The following is an 18,544-nucleotide window of genomic DNA, read 5'->3' on the forward strand; positions in this document are numbered from 1 at the left end:
GGGCTGGGTTATCCCGATCCCCGGAACAGCCGAGGGAGCTGCGCTTCCCCCCCAAAATACCAAATTCTTTGGATAGCGGGAGAGTTCCCGAGGTTTCTGTTGAGATCTCGTACGCTCTCAGCCCTCCCGAGGTACCAAGGGAGCAAAGAAATCCTAATTATTTCATTTATTTCCTTCCTTTAAGAGGAAATCACTGAAGAGCTTGGTAAGTCCTTTCTCTCTCCTTCCCCCCTGTAGATTTTTTTTTCCTTCCCCCCCATAGATTTTTTTTCCTTCCCCCCCATAGATTTTTTTTCCTTCCCCCCATAGATTTTTTTTTTCCTTCCCCCCTGTAGATTTTTTTCTCCTTCCCCCCGCAGATTTTCTTCTTCCCCTGTAGATTTCTCATTTACATTATTTTGAGTTTTCGTGTTTTCTTTTTTATCTCGGTTTAGGAAAAAGAATCACGAGCAAAATTAAAAAAAAAAAAATTTAAAAATGAAAATAATAAAAACAGCCAACAGTCCGGCGTTGAGGGAAATTGTCCAGTTGCAATTTGTGGGTGATGCAAAACCAAAACAAATTACATTTATGATTTTTTTCTCCCTCTTTTTTTCTCTCTTTTAGCGGAACGGGCTGCACGGATCGGTAAGCGTTGTCCTCTTCTGCCTTTAACGGGAAAAAGCGTGGGGGGGTGCAAATATTGCTCAGAAACAGAAATCTTTTCCTTTAATATGAGATAAAAAGGAATGTTCAAAAACTGCCCATCCTCGGATGCTGCTGGGTGGGTTCTCCCTGGGCAGCCCAAGCGCCCTTCGCTGTTCCATTTTGGGGAAGAAGGAGTGATTTGGGGGTTGGTGTTCTGGTGCCGAGGGCTCTCTTCGATTCACTGATGCTTCACTCTCCGGAGAACAATTAAAATTAAAAATCCATAAATGTGTTCTTGGAGGGAAACATAGAATCTCCCAGCGAGCTGTGAAGTGCCTATGTGTAGGGGAAAATAAAAATATTCATCATTAAAAGCAGTTTTCCTTTCACTCTGTCTAGGGGAACTCACCACGGAGCTGGGTAAGTCCTTCTTTAAAATAAAAAATTCAAAATTTTGCGAAAGTCTTGGTTGTGTTTAGGTTGGGGTTTGGTGGGAGCAAGTCATGATCTTTGCCTTAAGGTTGCGGGAGTCGATTAGGGGATGGTTTAATTTATATAAAATTAAATTAAATAAATTATCTACCAAATTATATAAAATTTATATAAAATTACAATGATCATTTTCTGTGCAGAATGGAAAAATATCAGATTTATCTCTAAAAGTCGAACACGCACAGCAGGGGGGGAGCAGTTAGGAATAACTTATTTTTCCCCTTTTCCTGTTTATTTTTCCTTCTTTAGGAGAGCGTGATCTGAGAATCGGTAGGTGCCCACCTCCTTCCTGAGCCCCCTGAACGCGGTGCACGGACTCGTGACATTTATTTTCATTATAAGAAGGAGAAGAATAAAAATCTTGATTTTAGTATCAGTATCTTTATTTTTTTTCTCTTAAGATGAACTGTCTGCGGAGGTCGGTGAGTGTTTTCCTCTGCCCTCCAGCAAAACAAATATGTGTATTTTATGGTCTGTATTTTTGGTTTTATATTTTATATTAAGGAAAAATAAAAAGTAAGACCATAAGAGCTTTGATTTTTTTTTTTTTTTTTCTTGTTTTCCTTTATTTAGAAAAACGTGATAGGAAAATCGGTGAGTACCAGACGTCGCCCCGGGACGTGAACTTTGGGTGTTTGTCAGATCCGTGTCGTCGCCTCGGCGTGAATTCTCGTGGAAATCCCTGTTTTTCCCCTTTTTTCCCCCTCTCTTTTCAGATGCGCTCGCTGCAGAGCTGGGTAAGTCGCTCTGGTTGCGAGAAAAGCCGATCTAGAAGTCTCATGTTTGGTCGCCGATTTTTTTAAATTTCTTACGCCTTTTTCTGAGCTGCTTTGGGGGGGGTTTCTGGAAACCTGGGCTAAGGGGGATAAAGTAGAATAATGCATGCATTATAATTATGTAATATATAGTTAAATTATTTGATATGATATGATATGATATTATATTATATTATATGTGTGTGTTATTTATATTAATTATATGAATTTGAATAATAGGAATTATAGGAATTATTATAGGATTTAGTATAGGATTTAGTATAGGAATTATGAGTTATAGAATTTATTACAGGATTTATTATAGGAATTATGAATTATAGGATGTATTATAGGATGTATTATAGGAATTACGAATTATAGGATTTATTATAGGATTTGTTATAGGAATTATGAATTATAGGATTTATTACAGGAATTATGAATTGTAGGCATTATTATAGGCGTTATGAATTATAGGAGTTATTTGAATTATAGGAATTATTGTATGAATTATATGAAGATATAATAGAAAATACATATATGTTATGTATAGGTATATAATATATAGAAGTAATATATGAACAGTATATAAAATATATAATAATATATTATCTATAATAAATCTCTTGCGTAATTATCTAGTAACATGTGACTCTACAATATATTATTAACGCTGTTAATTATTGTATTATTAACGGCGCAAGCCAACCCCGAGCCCTTTCTGTCGCTTCCCTTTGCAGAGGAGCACAAGGCAAGAGCGCGTGAGTGTCCCGGCGAAGCGCGCGGGGCGCGAGGAGCCGCGAGGTTCGGGGTGCGGAACCTCCGCGGACGTGGGCAGCGCGTTGCGGGCGGCTTCCCGGAGCGCCCCGGCGCCTTCCTGCCCCGCGACGCGAGGAGCCGTGCCCGCTGGTCACGGCTGGCTGGGCGGCGGCGGCCCGCGCGTTCCGTTACAGCAGCTGAATTTCATTTTCTGAGCTTTGATCTGAACGACGAGTCCGGCGACGGACGCGAGTCTCCGTCGGCTCTGAGTTCACAAGGGTTTAACCGCACGCTAGGGGAAAAAACACTTTGGAGGGGGAGGGAAGGACATTTTAAAAAAGCAAAAAATAAAGGAAGGAAGTGAAAAAAGTAGCAGAAAATAAAGGAAGGAAAATCAAAAAAAGCAAAAAAGGAAGGAAGAAAGTAAAAAAAGTAGGAAAAAGTGAGGGAGGGAAATTTTTAAAAAGCAAAAAATGATGGAAAGAAATTTTTAAAAAAGCAGAACATGTCGGAATGAAATTTTAAAAAAAAGCCAAAAATGAGGGAAGGACATTTTGTTAAAAAAAAAAAAAAAAAAAACACACAACAAAAATGAGGGAAGGAAATTTTTTTTAAAAAAAGCCAAAAATGAGGGAAGGAAATTTAAAAATTAGGACTGGGGGCGTTAGGAGTTGAGAACCGCTCATTAAAACGCCTTTCAATTTTTCCTCTCCCCAGGAAGATGCCTCGCGGAGCACAGTAAGTGCCCTTTGCCCGCTGCCGCGGACGCCCCGTGGGCTTTTGGCGTCCGGTTCGCGTCGCCGCTCGTAACCGACCTTCTCTTGTGCGTTTTTAGGGAAAGAGGAAGAAAAAATGGGTGAGTGATCTGGAGACGGATGACGGCACGCGATGGGATCTGCCGAGCGGCGTCGCGGGGAAGGACGCACCTCAGGCCCCCGAGACGCCTCGTTAGGTTCCCAAGACGATCCCCGGGCGAAAGGCGGGTTAAATCCGTTCAATTTAATTTCTCTTTTTTTCCCCTTTTCCACAGCAAACGTGACGCTGGACCCGGAGACGGCCCACCCCCGCCTCATCGTCTCCGAGGATCAGAAGAGCGTCCGGTGGGAGTACGTCCTGGGGGAGCCTCCGGCCGGCCCCCAGCGCTTTGACGCCGATCCTTGCGTGCTGGGTCGCGAAGCCTTCTCCTCCGGGAGACACTGCTGGGTGGTGGACGTGGCAGAGGGACACTACTGCGCCGTCGGCGTCAGCAAAGAGTCCCTGCCCAGGAAGGGACCCGTCGACTTCAACCCCGAGGAGGGGATCTGGGCGGTGCAGCAGTGGGGCTTTGAGAACCGCGCCCTCACCTCGCCGCCGACCCGCCTTGACCTGCCGCGGGTCCCCAGGAAGATCCGGATCTCCCTCGACTACGAGTGGGGCGAGGTGGCGTTTTTCGACGTCGAGAACGGAACGCCCATCTTCACGTTCCCTCCAGCTTCCTTCGGCGGGGAGCGGATCCGGCCGTGGTTCTGGGTGGAGCTGGGCTCGGTCTCCCTGGTCCGGTGACCCTTGCGTTCCTCCTTGCGTGGAGAGCTCGGCACAGGTGGCTCGAGGGGCAGGAGGAGCGGTGGAAGCTCCATCAAGATCCCAACAGCTAGGTGGTTAAGAGCAGCAGGACAGAGACCGGGATAGACATGCTCTCGGGAAGAGCAGCATCAAACCTCGTTCTCCCCCATCTCCAACCGTCGTCACACAAAGGAAAGGCGGCCCATCCTGTACGTCCTCAATGCAAGTGGCAGAAGGTCCACCCAACCTCAGCCCTTGGCCCCAGTGTCTCGTAGGTGCGGTTCCAGTGTCCAGGAACATCGGATGACCTGCAGAGAGACGTAGGGTCCTCCTGCGGTTGATGGAAAGAGGTGGGCACCAGGATCTGTCATTGTTCATGCTGCCCGCGTCACCAGAGTGGGAGTCCACCAGTGTTTTCTTCTCATCGTTGGTGGCTGACATGGAGATTCAAACCATTGGAGACACTTTTGTCGTAGACAGAGGGAAATGAGCACTTCTGATGGGCAATTTGCCTCGTCCAGATGTGGACATCAAAATAGGACAGGCAAATTGTGCTTTCCATGTGCCCACCTCTCCTCCTCAACTGCTGAAGGACTCTCTTCATCAACCGTTGAAGAAGTCTACGCCTGGAAGAGAGTAAACAACTCTCCTTCGCCCAACCCGCGTGCAAATTCAGGCCCTTTGCCCTCGGCTGGAGAAAGGACGTGGTGAGCCCTCTGTGATTGTCCCCAGAGCTCCAAGGCGCCTGGTCAATGCCATCAGCTTTGTGCACCAACATCTCCACAGGCTTCCTCCTTGAAAAGGATTGCTCCTGTAATCCTTGGTAGCAGACCAGGTCCTCCAGCAGGACTAGATTTGACTCCAGTCTGGCCTGGGCAGGTGACGTTATTCCCGTTGGCTTTGCCAGAATCCACGAGTTTAGCTCAGACTTTGGGAGAAGAGATAAGCCTGGGTTGAAGACCAAGCTGGTGTGATGCCCTTGGGTGAAAGTTAGGGTGCCAGAGATCCAGACCGTGTGGATTCAAGGTTTGAAGAGGCTCACGCCAGCATGGAGCTCTGCATCGCGTTGCCGTGAAGCTCCCAGTGAGATACTGGGAGCTCTAGAACTGGATTCATGGAGGAGGTCAAGCCAGTGCTGGAGATCAGCATGGGGCCGTGCTGGAAGGTGGGCGATTAGGGGGATCACTGCCAGGGGGGATGGGCACCATGGTCTTCACCTTTCACTGTGTCTCGCTGCACTTTAGTCACACCAATGAATTCCTCTCTGATCCCTGCTTGTTCTTAGCCACCTCTAACAGCTGAAACCTTCTCTTTTGCCCCACCGTGGGATGGCCAACTGGTAGTTCCCATCTCGTAATAAACCACTTGAGACTCTCCAGAGCGTTTGATTGCTTTCTCCAGCAGGTTCAACGTGAAGCCCTCCCGGCCCTTTCAGATGATGCCTGCAGCCCCCGTGATCTCTCCTTGCGGGATCTCGCCCCGCTTACCCCCCTGAAAATGGGGGGTGTTTGAGGTGGGTCCCGTTGCACGATCCCGTCAAGGAGGGACGCTGTCGTCTCCCACCCACGAGCACCTCACGGGCTCATCCCTACGGTTCGGGGTTTTTCCTCCTGTGGTTTGTTGGGCCAGAAACCTTCGTTACTGCCCTGGCAACGCACGTTTGGGGTGGCACTGGTGTAGGGTAGGCAGGAGAAGACCCGAGAGGGACAGACCATTCATGTCTGAGGGTCTCAAGATGGTAGCACGTTAGCTATGGAAGCACGCTGGCTGTAGCAGCTCAAAATACCATTCCCTCTGCCAGCAGGCAGAAATTTGGGGGGAATATATAATTATTTATAGTAATATTTTTAAATAATCCTCTTTTCTAAGTAACCATCAACGTGGGAAACATCACGGAGGAGAAGCTGCCCTTCCTCCGCGATGGAAATCACCGCCAGCGGCTTCGAGGCACCGGTTGCTGTAACTAAAGACTGCGGTGGGGAAGGTGGTGGCTGTGAGCCGGGGCGAGGCCGGGCGCCAGGCGGAGACGCTGCCCGTCCCGTCCCGGTATTTACGGCGGCTGGCCGAGCGCGGCGGTTATTTTTGCCCCGGTGAAGGCCGAGGCGGGTGGTGACCCCCCGGGGACGCGGCTGCGCTTGGACGGTCCCCGCGTGGCGCGGTGGCAGGCGCCCCGTCGCGCCCGGTGGCCGGAGATATTTTACCCCGCGGCTGAAAGCGATGAAGCCGTTTCCAACCCGAGCGCTGGGTTGAAAAATCCAAGTTTGGGGACGCTGAGCTGTAAACGAGCCTGTCCCGGGCGGGGAGACGCCGGGCAGCGCGTTCCTCTCCGCGTTTCCTTAAATAGGGCTGATATTTTCCCCGTGTCCTCCACGTGATCCGACTCCGAGCTCCAACAGTCCCGGAGCAGCTGGAGAGGAGCCACGTGGACTAAATCGCCCCACGCTCATTAAAATAAATCATCTAGGAAGACCTTGTGCTGCTGGTGAAGAGGTAAGCGTCTCCTTTGGGAGGGTCAGGGACGTCCCACCCTGGCCCTGCCGAGATGTTTCTCCAAGTGACGACGACGGGCTGTTAAATTTTGGGGTGGCTGGGGGCTGTCCGTGCGGTGCGAGCTGCCGAGGTTGGCCGGGGGGTCATGTCGCTGAGCCTGCTTCGGGGAACGCTTCCAGGTTCTGCAGCTGCCGCGTCCATCAGTTAAAATTGGTTCCGGATAAAGGGAAAGTGGGAAGAAGACACGGAAACGGCTTTCCAGCACGGCGTCTGAGCACCTCGGAGGGTTTCTCCGTTGGCAAGTGCACCCCAAGGCTTCGGTCCTTGCTTTGAAGGGTGGGGAGCGGACGTGGGGGGACACCAGGTCACGTAGCAGCAAGGAGGCGGGTCGGAGCCTGAGCTTTGGGGACAAAACGCCGGTTCCCACCAGGTTGGCTCCTCCTTTGGCCATCCCAGGAGTGGAGACGCCAACCGGGGATGTCAGCGCCTGTGGTGCAGACTTGCACGAGGCCAGACAAACCTCGATGTCCAAGAGATGGGCGTTAAAGTCCAAGCCTTGCTAGAGGGCAATTCATCCCTCCCTAAAATTAACATCTAAAAGAGATTGGAGCTTCTCACCACTGGTTCTCCTTCCTCCACCCATGCTGAGATCTTTTATGTGTTCATTCCGCTGCAGGCAGCAAGGAGAAGACACAAGAGAAGGTGCAGAAGCTGCTGCCATGGCCTCTGGCTTCTCTAGCACAAGGGAAGGGGGAGAAGAAAGCACCCACCACGCCATCCTCCAGTATCGGCTGGATCTCAGCTGCAGAGGTGGCACGGCCCGATCCTGGCCGGACCGAGGAAGGCTTGGAGACGCCGAAGCAGTCGGCCACCGAAGCCGGCTTGGGAAAGGAAATTTCCAGCCAAAGCAGCATTTGGAGCATTTAGTGGAGAAGCTGAAGCTCTTGGGTCTGGAAGGAGACAGGGAGGAGAAGGAGCATCTCTGCTCGTGGCGCAAGAGGACAGTCGCCTTCAAGGGTGATACAAAAGCATCCAGCTCCAGCCATGATGGACCAAGGGCTGGCGGAGGTTCCGCTACAGCCTGCGTGGAGGAATCTGCCCAAGAGGACAAGGTCAGGTGCACGGCTGAGCTCGGGTTCTTCCTCTTCTGAAATTTTTCTGACCACCTTAAGGCACGCTGTGGTTTCTGTGAGCTTCTCAGGACCACAGGCTTCAAGCCAGCTTTGACGTTCTCCATAGTTGTTGGTTTTTTCACCCATCAAAATAAATAAATGGAAAAAACTGGGGAGAGCTAGAAAAAATAAAGCCAGAACACCGCTCTTTTTGGCTAAAAATATGAAAATGCTGATTTTCAGACTAAACCCTTTGCCCCAAATCAGTCAACAGGTATTTTCCGATTTATATCACGTGAGAATGGACCTTACTCCTCCGTTGTCCTCCGGTGTCTTCTCCATCCTTGCGCCGGTGCTGTGATTTTTAGGTACCCTCCCAACCCGTTTTCTTTCCTTCAGGAGCAGATACAAAGTGACCTGGAGAAGCTCAGGAAGCAAAAGGAAGAGATTTTGGAACTGAAAAGAAGCGGAGAGAGGCGATGCCAGGACTATTTGGTAAGTAGCTGTTGCCATCACCCAGGAAAAACAGAGGTTCTGGACCAGTGTGGTCCATGACGTGGTCTTTCCGTGTCCTGCAGACACAGACGGAGGTCGAGAGGCAGAAGATCGTGTCCGAGTTTCGACAGTTGCGCCGGTTTCTGAAGGACCAAGAGCTCGTCCTCCTGGCTCGGCTGGGAGAGCTGGACAGAGAGATGATGAGGAGGCAGGAGGAAGAGGAGACCAAGATGTCGGGGGAAATTTCGCTCCTCGATGTCCTCATCTGCGAGATGGAGAAGAAGCTTGAGCAACCTGCGAGCAGCTTCCTGCAGGTCAGATGCTCTACTGGGCAAGACAGAAGAGGGTCCAGCGTCACCTTGGCCGGAGTCTTCCCGCAGTTTTGGGGTGGGAGGCTGAGGCTTTTTTCTCTCTCTTTCTGTTCCAGGATGCCCGAGGCACTGTGGACAGGTACGTGCTCTTCCACCACCCACGTCTCAGTGGTGGGGGAAGGCTCGCAGGCACCATCCGCATGGTTTCTGGAACAGAGGTGGACATTTTGGCAGCTCAGGCAGGGCTTGAAGTGAGGCCTGGAGAGGTGTGGAGACAAGAAGGTGCCCCTGAGTCCCTAGGGCACAGGGATGCCACGAGAGGAAGCACCCCAAGACTGGAGGTCCTCTTGACCATCAGGGACCCAAGTGTCCTCCTGTACAGAGCCGTTTGGCATCTCCAAACCTGGAGGTCCTCTTGACCATCAGGGCAACAGGGACCCAAGTGTCCTCCTGTACAGAGCTGTTTGGCATCTCCAAACCTGGAGGTCCTCTTGGCCATCAGGGCAACAGGGACCCAAGTGTCCTCCTGGCTACAGAGCCGTTTGGCATCTCCAAACCTGGGACAGAGGGACATTTTGGGGACAGCCAGCTCATCCCCATCCCCAGATTGCCTGGGTTGGGAGGGAGGAGGGATGGTCCCAGCATCTCATGCCATCACGATGAGTCCCATACCTAAGGGGAAAGGTTTGCATCCAGGTGGGAGATGGGCGGTGCCCGGAGGACAACAGCGACCTTCTCGGACCTGGACCAGAATCTCCACGTCATTTCTCAACAAATCTACGTCCTCCGAGAGACGCTGGGGAGATTTCAAGGTGCTGTGGAGCGTGACCAGGTTGATGGGGAGGTTTCCCACCGTTGTGGGACGGGGCAGCTCTGCCTCCTGCTTTTTTTCCTGTTTTCCCAGGAAAAACACGGTGGGGGGAAGAGAAAGCAGAATTACCAGCCAGAAAGCGTGACGTCCAACCTTTGTTTTCCACCCCCTAGACATTTTGCCGTCTGAACTGGAGAAAGAGCAAGGACCATCTCCAGGAGGAGATGGAAAAGGTGAGGTGGTTCTGAGGAGCGGCTGCGAGGGAGGGCTCCCGCGAGGTCAGTTTTAGCCAAATTAGTGCTGAAAATGGCCGGGAAATGAGGAGTTTAGCTCGCTTTGGGGTTCTGGAAGATACAAAAGAGCTCTGCCCGGTCCTCCAGCCCAAGGCAAGGCTTTCCCAAGGAAGAAGACATGGAGATGTTTCTGCTCCTATGCCCAGATGGGCGATGCTGGGGTTGCCCAAGTTGAAGCAGGGCTTTTCTGGGAGGTGATGTCCTCCTCCAGCACCCGTTTCTTCTCCATCCCTGTCAGCATTCGTGACTCTGGACCCCGACACGGCCAACTCACGGCTCGTCCTGTCCCGGGACCGGCGGGGGGTAAGATGGACGGACGCGGGTCGGGATCTGCCCGCCGCCCCTCAGCGATTCGATGCCTCCTGCTGCGTGCTGGGCCGCCGGGGCTTCACCGCGGGGAGACACTGCTGGGAGGTGGAGGTGGCCGGAGGCAGGACCTGGGCGCTGGGGGTGGCCCGACGCTCCGTGCCCAGGAAGGGTTGGCTGGACTTCCAACCGGAGAAGGGGATCTGGGCCGTGGGGCGGTGCGGGAACCGCTACCGCGCCTTCACTTCCCCCATCACCACCTTCCCCACCCCTGGGGAAACTGGGAGGGTGTGGGTGGCTCTGGATTACGGAGGGGGACAAGTGGCCTTTTACTTCAGCGAGCGCGGGCCGCCCATCTTCACGTTCCGAAGAGCCCCGTTCGGTGGGGAGAGCATCTTCCCTTTCTTCTGGCTGGGGAGGGGCTCCCGCCTCCGCCTCCGCCCGTGAGCGTTCCCTGCCCTCACCAGGTCCAGCTTCGGGGTTTTCTGCTCGTTGTGCGCTTTTTTCCTCCTTTATTTTTTTTTTTTATGATGTTGCAGAATTCTAGAATTTGCTCAAAACAAGACAAAAAAAAAAAAAAGGCATTTTTTTTTCGTCGTTTCATGTTGTCCGGCGACTCCTGGGGCTACGGGAAGGGCCAAGCCCCGGGATGCAGCTCTGGGATGGCTCCAGGCAGGGCATGGGGTGGTGTCCCTCTCTCTGGGACGTGACCCCGTGTCTCGGGACTTTTCCCTGCTCCTTCCTTGCTTGGATGTGCAGAAGGATGGGCTACCACCAAGAGGGCAAAGGGACCTGGGGGGGAAATGCAGGGAGCTGCGCGCACCCCACCGTCGTCTCCTTCCTGCAGTCAGCCACGGCGTGGAGCAAGAATTGGGGTGCAGGTTTGTGGCCCTCTCAGCCGTGGAGGGACCTGTAGGGTAGGGCTGCAGGAGGGTCTGGAGCAGCTGCAAGGTGACACCGTCTTTCTCGCAGCCCCATCTGTCTGTGGCATCGCAGCCCTTGGAGAAGATCTGGGAGCCTTTCACCAGGGTGCAGCTGACATTGGTGGTAGAACCCAAGTTGGAGAACCTGGCAAACAGGTTGAGGGAGGTTCTCCTCCCCCTCTGCTCTGCCCTGGTGGGGCCCCATCTGGAGCACTGCGTCCAGTTCTGGGCTCCCCAGTTCAAGAAAGATGAGGAACTCCTGGAGAGAGTCCAGCAGAGGGCTACAAGGATGATGAGGGGACTGGAGCATCTCTCCTACGAGGAAAGGCTGAGGGAGCTGGGCTTGTTCAGCCTGGAGAAGAGAGAGGACCTTCTAAATATCTTCAGGGTGGGGGTCAGGAGGACGGGGCCAGACTCTTTCCAGTGGTGCCCAGCAACAGGACAAGGGGCAACGGGCACAAACTGGAGCAGAGGAAGCTCCAGCTGAACCCGAGGAAGAACTTCTTCCCTCTGAGGGTGCCGGAGCCCTGGCCCAGGCTGCCCAGGGAGGCTGTGGAGTCTCCTTCTCTGGAGATATTCCAGCCCCGCCTGGCCGCGGTGCTGTGCCCCCTGCTCTGGGTGACCCTGCTTGGGCAGGGGGCTGGGCTGGGTGACCCACAGAGGTCCCTTCCAACCCCCACCATTCTGTGATTCTGTTCTTGGTGCAGAACCAGAGCTGCTCCCCGCAGGAGCGTCCCTGCACGGGGTCTCCTGGGTGGACGGACCCTGGTGGGGATGCCCAGCTGGTCTGGGATCCCCCGTGCAGGGAGACTCATCCATCGGTGGCTGGGGGCAGCTGGGTGACCGTGGTCCCAGCGACCGGTGAGGGCGAGGAGCACAAGCCCAACGTGGAGGAGAGCAGGAGCGGGGCTGAGAGCAGGAGGTTCAGGGGCTCTTCTCCAAAAGGAGGAACCTTATCTGGCCGCACCCCAGGAACGGGGAGAAGGTTGGAGACGTTGGGCGCAGCCTTGAGCCTGGTGCCTCCTGCAGCCCGGACGTGGCCGGTGAGTGACTTCTCCTTCCGCAGGGGGTTTGGAAGGGTTGGTGAACTCAGAGCCTTCTCAGGGATCTGGGGGCCATCCCGAGAGGGGGAGGGGAGCTGCACGGGGAGCCGTGTGCGGTCGCGTCCTGCTCTTGAGTAACGGTTCCTTCCGACGTCAGGGTGCTGGTGCAGGTGGTTGGGTGGGATTTCGGGGCGTGTGTTGGGGGCAGGCGCAGCCCTTCTCCCCCACCCCCTCTTGGGCGGCTGTAACCCCCCTTGGCCTCCCCCTGCCCCCCTCCCCCCTCTCCTCCAGCTCCGGCCGCAGATGTGGTTCCCCCGGAGCCTCCTGAGTTCTCTCGTGGTTCTCCAGGTTCTCCTGGGGCTGGGATCAGGTAGGGACGCTGCAGGGCTGGCGGGGCTGGGGGGGTTTTGTGGGGCGGGTTCCCACCCCCACGGCACCTCCTGCTCCCGCGAGTGCTCCCACTCCCTCTCCGCTTTCTCGGGTGTCTTTGGACCTCGGGGAGGGTGAAGCAGCGCCCGTCAGATGGAGCGTGCGGCGCTCACGCCAAGCTCGCCCCGTGCCACGCAGTGCCCGTAAAGTAACGTGGGCGCGATCTCCGTGTCTCCATGTCCTTCTCCAAGCTCAGTTCACAGTGGTGGGACCAGGCCACCCTCTCCATGCCACCATGGGGCAGGACATCGTGCTGCCATGTCACTTGTCCCCCCGCTTGGACGCTCGGAGCTTGGAGATCAGGTGGATCCGGCATGAAATCTCCGAAACGGTGCACCACTACCGAGACGGAGAGGACCAGTATGGGGACCAGATGGAAGAATATGTGGGGAGGACAGAGCTGCCCAGAGATGGTCTGCCCAGTGGAAGGCTGGACCTGCGAATCGTTGGGTTGAGACCCTCTGATGATGGCCAGTACGTCTGCACCGTGCAAGGTGCTGACTTGTACAGAGAAGCTACGGTGGACCTGGAGGTGACAGGTTGGTGGCCGGTGTGGTGTTTCCAGGTGTTCCTGGGGTTGGATGTCCCTTGCAGACCTCTGTCCCATCCTCATGTCCCTCAGTTAAGTCCCGAATGAGAAGAACCATTGCGAGAGGTCAGGTCCAAGGGGGTTCTTCCCGTTGGCCCCTTCCCAGGAGGGAGCACGAACGTGGTGCTGGAGGGCCTTTTGGGGGCAGAGCTCCATGGATGCGGTGTCTTTGTGGGGTCTCTGCGGTGTCCGTGAAGGGTGTCCTCGTGGTGCTGTGAAGGTGCTGGGGACAAGCTGCTGAGCAGCTCCTTGGGCTCAGAGCCTGGGCTGCCAACCCAGCCAAGGATGGGACCTCACGCTGTGTCTGGAGTTGGGAAGCGACCTCTTCCCAGGCCTCACCAGCTGCACCTTGGCTTTGGCTTTGCTTTATGTGCCGCAGGAGACCTGGCCCGTTGTCTGGAAGCGTCAGGGGTTCTTGAGCAGAGATGGGTGGGTGCAGAGATGCCACCATGAGGTGCTGAAGCTCGACAGCTCGGTCTTCATCTGCCAGGCTGTTTTCTGGGAGACCCGGGGTCGTTTGGCACCAATGCTCTCTGGTTCCTGCACACGTTGGGGTGGTTTTGGTGGTGTGAGGGACCTTTCTGTGCCCGGTCCCACCGCCCTTCGGGACCTGTGATGGGTCTGCTGTTGGAGTCGGCCTTGGCCGTGGAGTTGAGGCCATCGCGACCTCCCCCCAAGCTCGGGCTCTTCCCCAGCCACAGGCTCTGTCCTTCACCTCTCTCTGGAGGCGTACGAGGATGGAGGCGTCCGCGTGCTGTGTCGATCGGCCGGCTGGTACCCGCAGCCGGAGGTGCTCTGGAGAGATGCCGGCGGGCAGCGTGTCCCCTCGGTGTCCCAGAGAAGTTCTGCTGACGAGAGGGGCCTCTTTGAGTTTGAAGATGTCATCGTTGTGACCGGGAAAGGACCTGGGAACTGGTCGTGCGTGGTGAGGAACAGCCGGCTCAGCCAGGAGCAGGAGTCGTCCCTGCACATCTCAGGTGCGACGCTGGCAGCCGGGCCCGGTGGGGTGTGGGGACCGGGAGGGGTGTGCACCTTCACGTCAGCGCTGGGGCACGAGATGCCTCGTGTGCTTCAGGTGAGCTCAGGGCTCTCCACGGGATGGGAGGATGATGGCCCCTCGGGCCCCGCCGTCCCCGGACAAGGACTTTAGGAGACAGCACTCGGTGTTTTATTTCTTTTCTTACTTCTCCTGGTGCGGAGGAGCGTAGAAATGCTCCCTTCTCCGGGTGCTTGTTCTCCTCAGCTCCCTTTTTCCACGACGCCCGTCCCTGGATGGCAGCGCTGGGCGTGTTCCTCGTGCTTTGGGTTGTGTTCGTGGTCCTCAGCGCTTATCTCTTCTGGAGGAAAGGTCAGTGGGTGTCGGAGCAGGGATTTGCCTTCATCACCAAGGTCTTTGGGCAAAGGAGGGCAGGGGAGAAGGCCCCGGGGTGCGGGTGGGGAGGACAGGGAGCGTGGGCGGAGCGTCTGGGTGGTGGGAAGGTCCAAGAGACCCCATGGAGATGTCCTCAGGGATGAAGGCAGGTGCTCTGCTGACCACGTCTTCCTCTGCCTTTGCCTTGCAGTGCTGCAGTCCCGAGAGCTGGGTGAGTGCTGGTGGCCCCTTCCAGCAGCAACCCCTGCTGAGCAAGGAGCCCTGGCGGGAGGGCCGTGGGCTTGGAGGGCTCCTGGAGCGAAGGCTGAGCTCCAGAGTGCCGCGGTGGGCGGGCGGGCGGGCGGCGGGCAGGGAGCGATGGAGGGCTCCCAAGAAGGAGTTGGGGTTTCCCTGACCTCTGCCCAGTCCCACCAGAGGAGATGTGGGATGAGGAGCTGTCTCCTCTCATCACGCATTGCTTCTGTTTTCCCTTCCAGAGGAACTGGCTTCAGCACTGGGTGAGTTTCAACGAGCGTTGGCGTCGCGTTGGTCCATGTCCAGGTTCTCCATGCTTGGCCCTTTCCCCCCTTGCCCGTCCTCTCCATCCCTGCGTGCCCTGGGTCCGGGGAAACCCCGCGGGGCTGTGACTGGGAGGGTGGGCAGCTCGGGGACACCAGCCCAGGGCACCGGCCGGGCGATGTGACCAGCTCTTGTCTCTCCTCGTAGCGTGGAGAAAGTTCCTGCTGCCTCAGAACCCAGGTAATTGGGTATTTTATCGCTGCTTGGGGTGGTTCTGCTGCCTTTCGCTGTGAGATGATGGAGCAACTCATTCTAGAGGTCTTCATCAAGCCAGTGGAGGAAAAGAAGGTTATCAGGAGTAGTCAGCATGGATTCACCAAGGGGAAATGATGCTTGAGCAATCTGATAGCGCTCTACGGTGGCGTGACTGGCTGGGTAGATGAGGGGAGAGCCGTGGGTGCTGTCTACCTCAACTTCAGCAAGGCTTTCGACACGGTCTCCTATCACATCCTCCTAGGGAAGCTCAGGCAGTGTGGGCTGGACGAGTGGTCGGTGAGGTGGATTGAGAACTGGCTGAATGGCAGAGTTCAGGGGGTTGTCATCAGCGGCGCTGAGTCTGGTTGGAGGCCGGTAACTAGCGGTGTGCCCCAGGGGTCAGTACTGGGCCCGGCCTTGTTTAACTTCTTCATCAATGGCCTGGATGAAGAGTTAGAGTGTACCCTCAGCCAGTTTGCTGATGACACCAAACTGGGAGGAGTGGTGGATACACCAGCAGGCTGTGCTGCCATTCAGCGAGACCTGGACAGGCTGGAGAGGTGGCCAGAGAGGAACCTGATGAGGTTCAACGATCTCCTGGGGTGCATCAAGAGGAGTGTGGCCAACAGGTCGAGGGAGGTTCTCCTCCCCCTCTGCTCTGCCCTGCTGAGGCCCCATCTGGAGTCCTGGGTCCAGTTCTGGGCTCCCCAGTTCAAGAAAGATGAGGAGCTCCTGGAGAGAGTCCAGCAGAGGGCTACGAGGATGAGGAGGGGACTGGAGCATCTCTGCTACGAGGAGAGGCTGAGGGAGCTGGGCTTGTTCAGTCTGGAGAAGAGAGGGGACCTTCTAAATATCTGCAGGGGGGGGTCAGGAGGATGGGGCCAGACTCTTTCCAGTGGTGCCCAGCGACAGGACAAGGGGCAACGGGCACAAACTGGAGCAGAGGAAGCTCCAGCTGAACCCGAGGAAGAACTTCTTCCCTCTGAGGGTGCCGGAGCCCTGGCCCAGGCTGCCCAGGGAGGCTTTGGAGTCTCCTTCTCTGGAGATATTCCAGCCCCCCTGGCCGCGGTGCTGTGCCCCCTGCTCTGGGTGACCCTGCTTGGGCAGGGGGCTGGGCTGGGTGACCCCAGAGGTCCCTTCCAACCCCCACCATTCTGTGAGCAATGGGATCTGGGGTGGCCGGTGCAAGCGACCGGCCATGGCTGGGTGTCTCTGTTGTCCCCTGCAGACGTGGTGACCCTGGATCCAGCCACGGCTCATCGCCATCTTGACGTGTCGGAGGATTTGAGAACAGTGAGGCTGCGAAGTTCACGGCGGGAGCTGCCCTGCAGCCCTCAGAGATTTATCAGTTGGTGGTGCTTGTTGGGCCGGGAGGGCTTCACGGACGGGAGGCACTGCTGGGTGGTGGAGGTGGAGGGGATGGTGGGAGGCAATTCATGGTGGGCTGTTGGGGTGGCCAGGGACTCTGTGGAGAGGACGGAGTTTGTGGACATGAGCCCTGAAGGTGGGATCTGGGCTGTGCGGCACCGGGACTCGCAGTTCACATCTCTGACCTCTCCTCGCACGCCCCTGTCCTCGTTCCTGGTCCCCAGCAGAATCTGGGTCTGTGTGGACTGCACGGAGGGGCTGGTGACGTTCATCAACGCCGACAGCGGGGCCGAGATCTTCACCTTCCCACCAGCCCCGTTCGATGGGGAGATCCGCCCGTGGTTTTGGGTGGGGAGAAAGAGAACCCAGCTGTGCATTGGGGGCAGCTCCTCCTAAATACTTCTCCCCTCCCATCCCCTCCCCTCCCCAGACCCCGAGAACCCCTGCCCTCCCCCAGACCCTGCCCGCTCTCCTCTCCTCCCTCCCGCGGGAGCAGATGTCCCTCCCTGCCCTGCCCAAGGCCCGGGACCGGAGCAGGACTGAGGGGCAGGGGCCGGGGGCTGCCGGGGGACGATGGGCGGCATGGCCACCGCCGTTGCTTGGCTGGGCCGGGGTCCGGGCTGGGGTCCGGGCCGGGGTCTGTGCCGGGGTCCGGGCCGGGGTCCGGGCCGGGGTCTGTGCCGAGCTGCGCCGTGGGGCTCTGCTCGCTCCCGCACGCCCCGCGTCCAGCCCGGGCGCAGCGGGCTTGGCTTCAATAAAGCTTTTCAGGCGGACGTGGGGTCTGGTGGAGGTGGCTCCTGGGGGCTTCTCGTCCTTGGTGCCTGTGAGGGGGGTGACAGCGGAGCTGGAGCAGCGGTGGGAGCAGGAGGAGCGCCGGGGGGGGGCGGCGGGGGGCACTCAGCCTTCAGCCACCCCCTCGTCTCCGCGCTGGGGAGCCCCAAACCTTTTCTTTGCGGGGTTCCCTTCCCAGCTGGGCACCGGGCAGAGGCGGCTGCGGCTCTGGGCTCCCTCCTGGGCTTCGGCATCGAGAGCATCGCCGCGAGAGAGCGGCCTCGGGGGGGAAATGAGGGAATTCTGAGCGCGGAAGGAATTTCCCCCTCCGCGGATGTTCTGAGGTCGATATTTCGCAACGCGGACGGCTGCGGGTGCTCTGGGGCTGGGCGTTGGAGCGGAGATCGGGGGGCCGGGGGGTGCGGTGATGGCGGGAGCGGGGTGCGGGGGTGGCCGAGCCCCCCGTCAGAGCACGGGAAGGGGCGGGGGACGCGCAGGAAGGGGCTGGGGCTGCTGGAACCGAGAACAAAGCGGACCCCGGGCAGCCCCCGCTCCTCGGAGCCGGGACCGATGCTGGGAGCCGGGACCGATGCTGGGAGCCGGTCCCGATGCTGGGAGCCGGGACAGATGCTGGGAGCCGGTCCCGATGCTGGGAGCCGGTCCGGATGCTGGGAGCCGGGACAGATGCTGGGAGCCGGTCCCGATGCTGGGAGCCGGTCCGGATGCTGGGAGCCGGGACAGATGCTGGGAGCCGGTCCCGATGCTGGGAGCCGGTCCGGATGCTGGGAGCCGGTACTGATGCTGGGAGCCGGTCCCGATGCTGGGAGCCGGTCCCGATGCTGGGAGCCGGTCCGGATGCTGGGAGCCGGTCCGGATGCTGGGAGCCGGGACAGATGCTGGGAGCCGGGACAGATGCTGGGAGCCGGTCCGGATGCTGGGAGCCGGGACCGATGCTGGGAGCCGGTCCCGATGCTGGGAGCCGGTCCGGATGCTGGGAGCCGGTCCGGATGCTGGGAGCCGGTCCCGATGCTGGGAGCCGGGACCGATGCTGGGAGCCGGTCCGGATGCTGGGAGCCGGTCCGGATGCTGGGAGCCGGTCCCGATGCTGGGAGCCGGGACCGATGCTGGGAGCCGGTCCGGATGCTGGGAGCCGGTCCCGATGCTGGGAGCCGGTCCGGATGCTGACGGTGATGCTGCTGATGCGCAGGTAATGGGCGGGGGATGCAGGGGCTGGGTACAGGAACACCCCTCGCGCCATCCCCCCCCCCCCCCCCCCCCGCCCCCCCCCCCCCCCCCCCCCCCC

General features: G+C 57.2%; 2 protein-coding genes across 7 annotated transcripts in view; both read left to right on the forward strand.

Annotated features, from left to right (window-relative positions):
- The window catches only part of LOC142360163 (uncharacterized), an 18,016-nt gene extending 12,465 nt beyond the window's left edge, over nt 1-5,551 (forward strand). The window contains 11 exon segments of the mRNA XM_075412397.1: nt 185-205; nt 607-627; nt 1,027-1,047; nt 1,369-1,389; nt 1,521-1,541; nt 1,693-1,713; nt 1,836-1,856; nt 2,615-2,635; nt 3,351-3,371; nt 3,469-3,489; nt 3,664-5,551. Coding sequence (XP_075268512.1) covers nt 185-205; nt 607-627; nt 1,027-1,047; nt 1,369-1,389; nt 1,521-1,541; nt 1,693-1,713; nt 1,836-1,856; nt 2,615-2,635; nt 3,351-3,371; nt 3,469-3,489; nt 3,664-4,175 — 722 coding nt within the window. The 3' untranslated portion in view covers nt 4,176-5,551.
- LOC104328469 (butyrophilin subfamily 1 member A1-like) lies at nt 5,252-17,237 on the forward strand. Of its 6 annotated transcripts, XM_075412390.1 has the most exons (21): nt 5,253-5,340; nt 5,580-5,688; nt 6,045-6,221; nt 6,640-6,665; nt 7,342-7,777; nt 8,177-8,272; nt 8,356-8,586; nt 8,700-8,722; nt 9,280-9,395; nt 9,568-9,627; nt 9,926-9,990; nt 11,624-11,959; nt 12,251-12,329; nt 12,580-12,927; nt 13,673-13,767; nt 13,849-13,954; nt 14,221-14,325; nt 14,540-14,560; nt 14,826-14,846; nt 15,055-15,087; nt 16,331-17,237. In XM_075412390.1, the coding sequence occupies exons 3-21, from the start codon at nt 6,096-6,098 to the stop codon at nt 16,864-16,866; spliced, it is 2,859 nt and encodes a 952-aa protein (XP_075268505.1). In that variant the 5' UTR covers nt 5,253-5,340; nt 5,580-5,688; nt 6,045-6,095; the 3' UTR covers nt 16,867-17,237. The 6 variants fall into 6 exon arrangements, with proteins under 6 accessions (XP_075268504.1, XP_075268505.1, XP_075268503.1 ...); XM_075412389.1 differs by having other exon boundaries at nt 5,252-5,340; nt 5,577-5,688; nt 13,673-13,954; XM_075412388.1 differs by having other exon boundaries at nt 13,673-13,954.
- Nucleotides 17,238-18,544: the final 1,307 nt, after the last annotated feature.

This window comes from Opisthocomus hoazin, unplaced genomic scaffold (assembly GCF_030867145.1).
Source record: "Opisthocomus hoazin isolate bOpiHoa1 unplaced genomic scaffold, bOpiHoa1.hap1 HAP1_SCAFFOLD_159, whole genome shotgun sequence".
NCBI lineage: Eukaryota > Metazoa > Chordata > Aves > Opisthocomiformes > Opisthocomidae > Opisthocomus > Opisthocomus hoazin.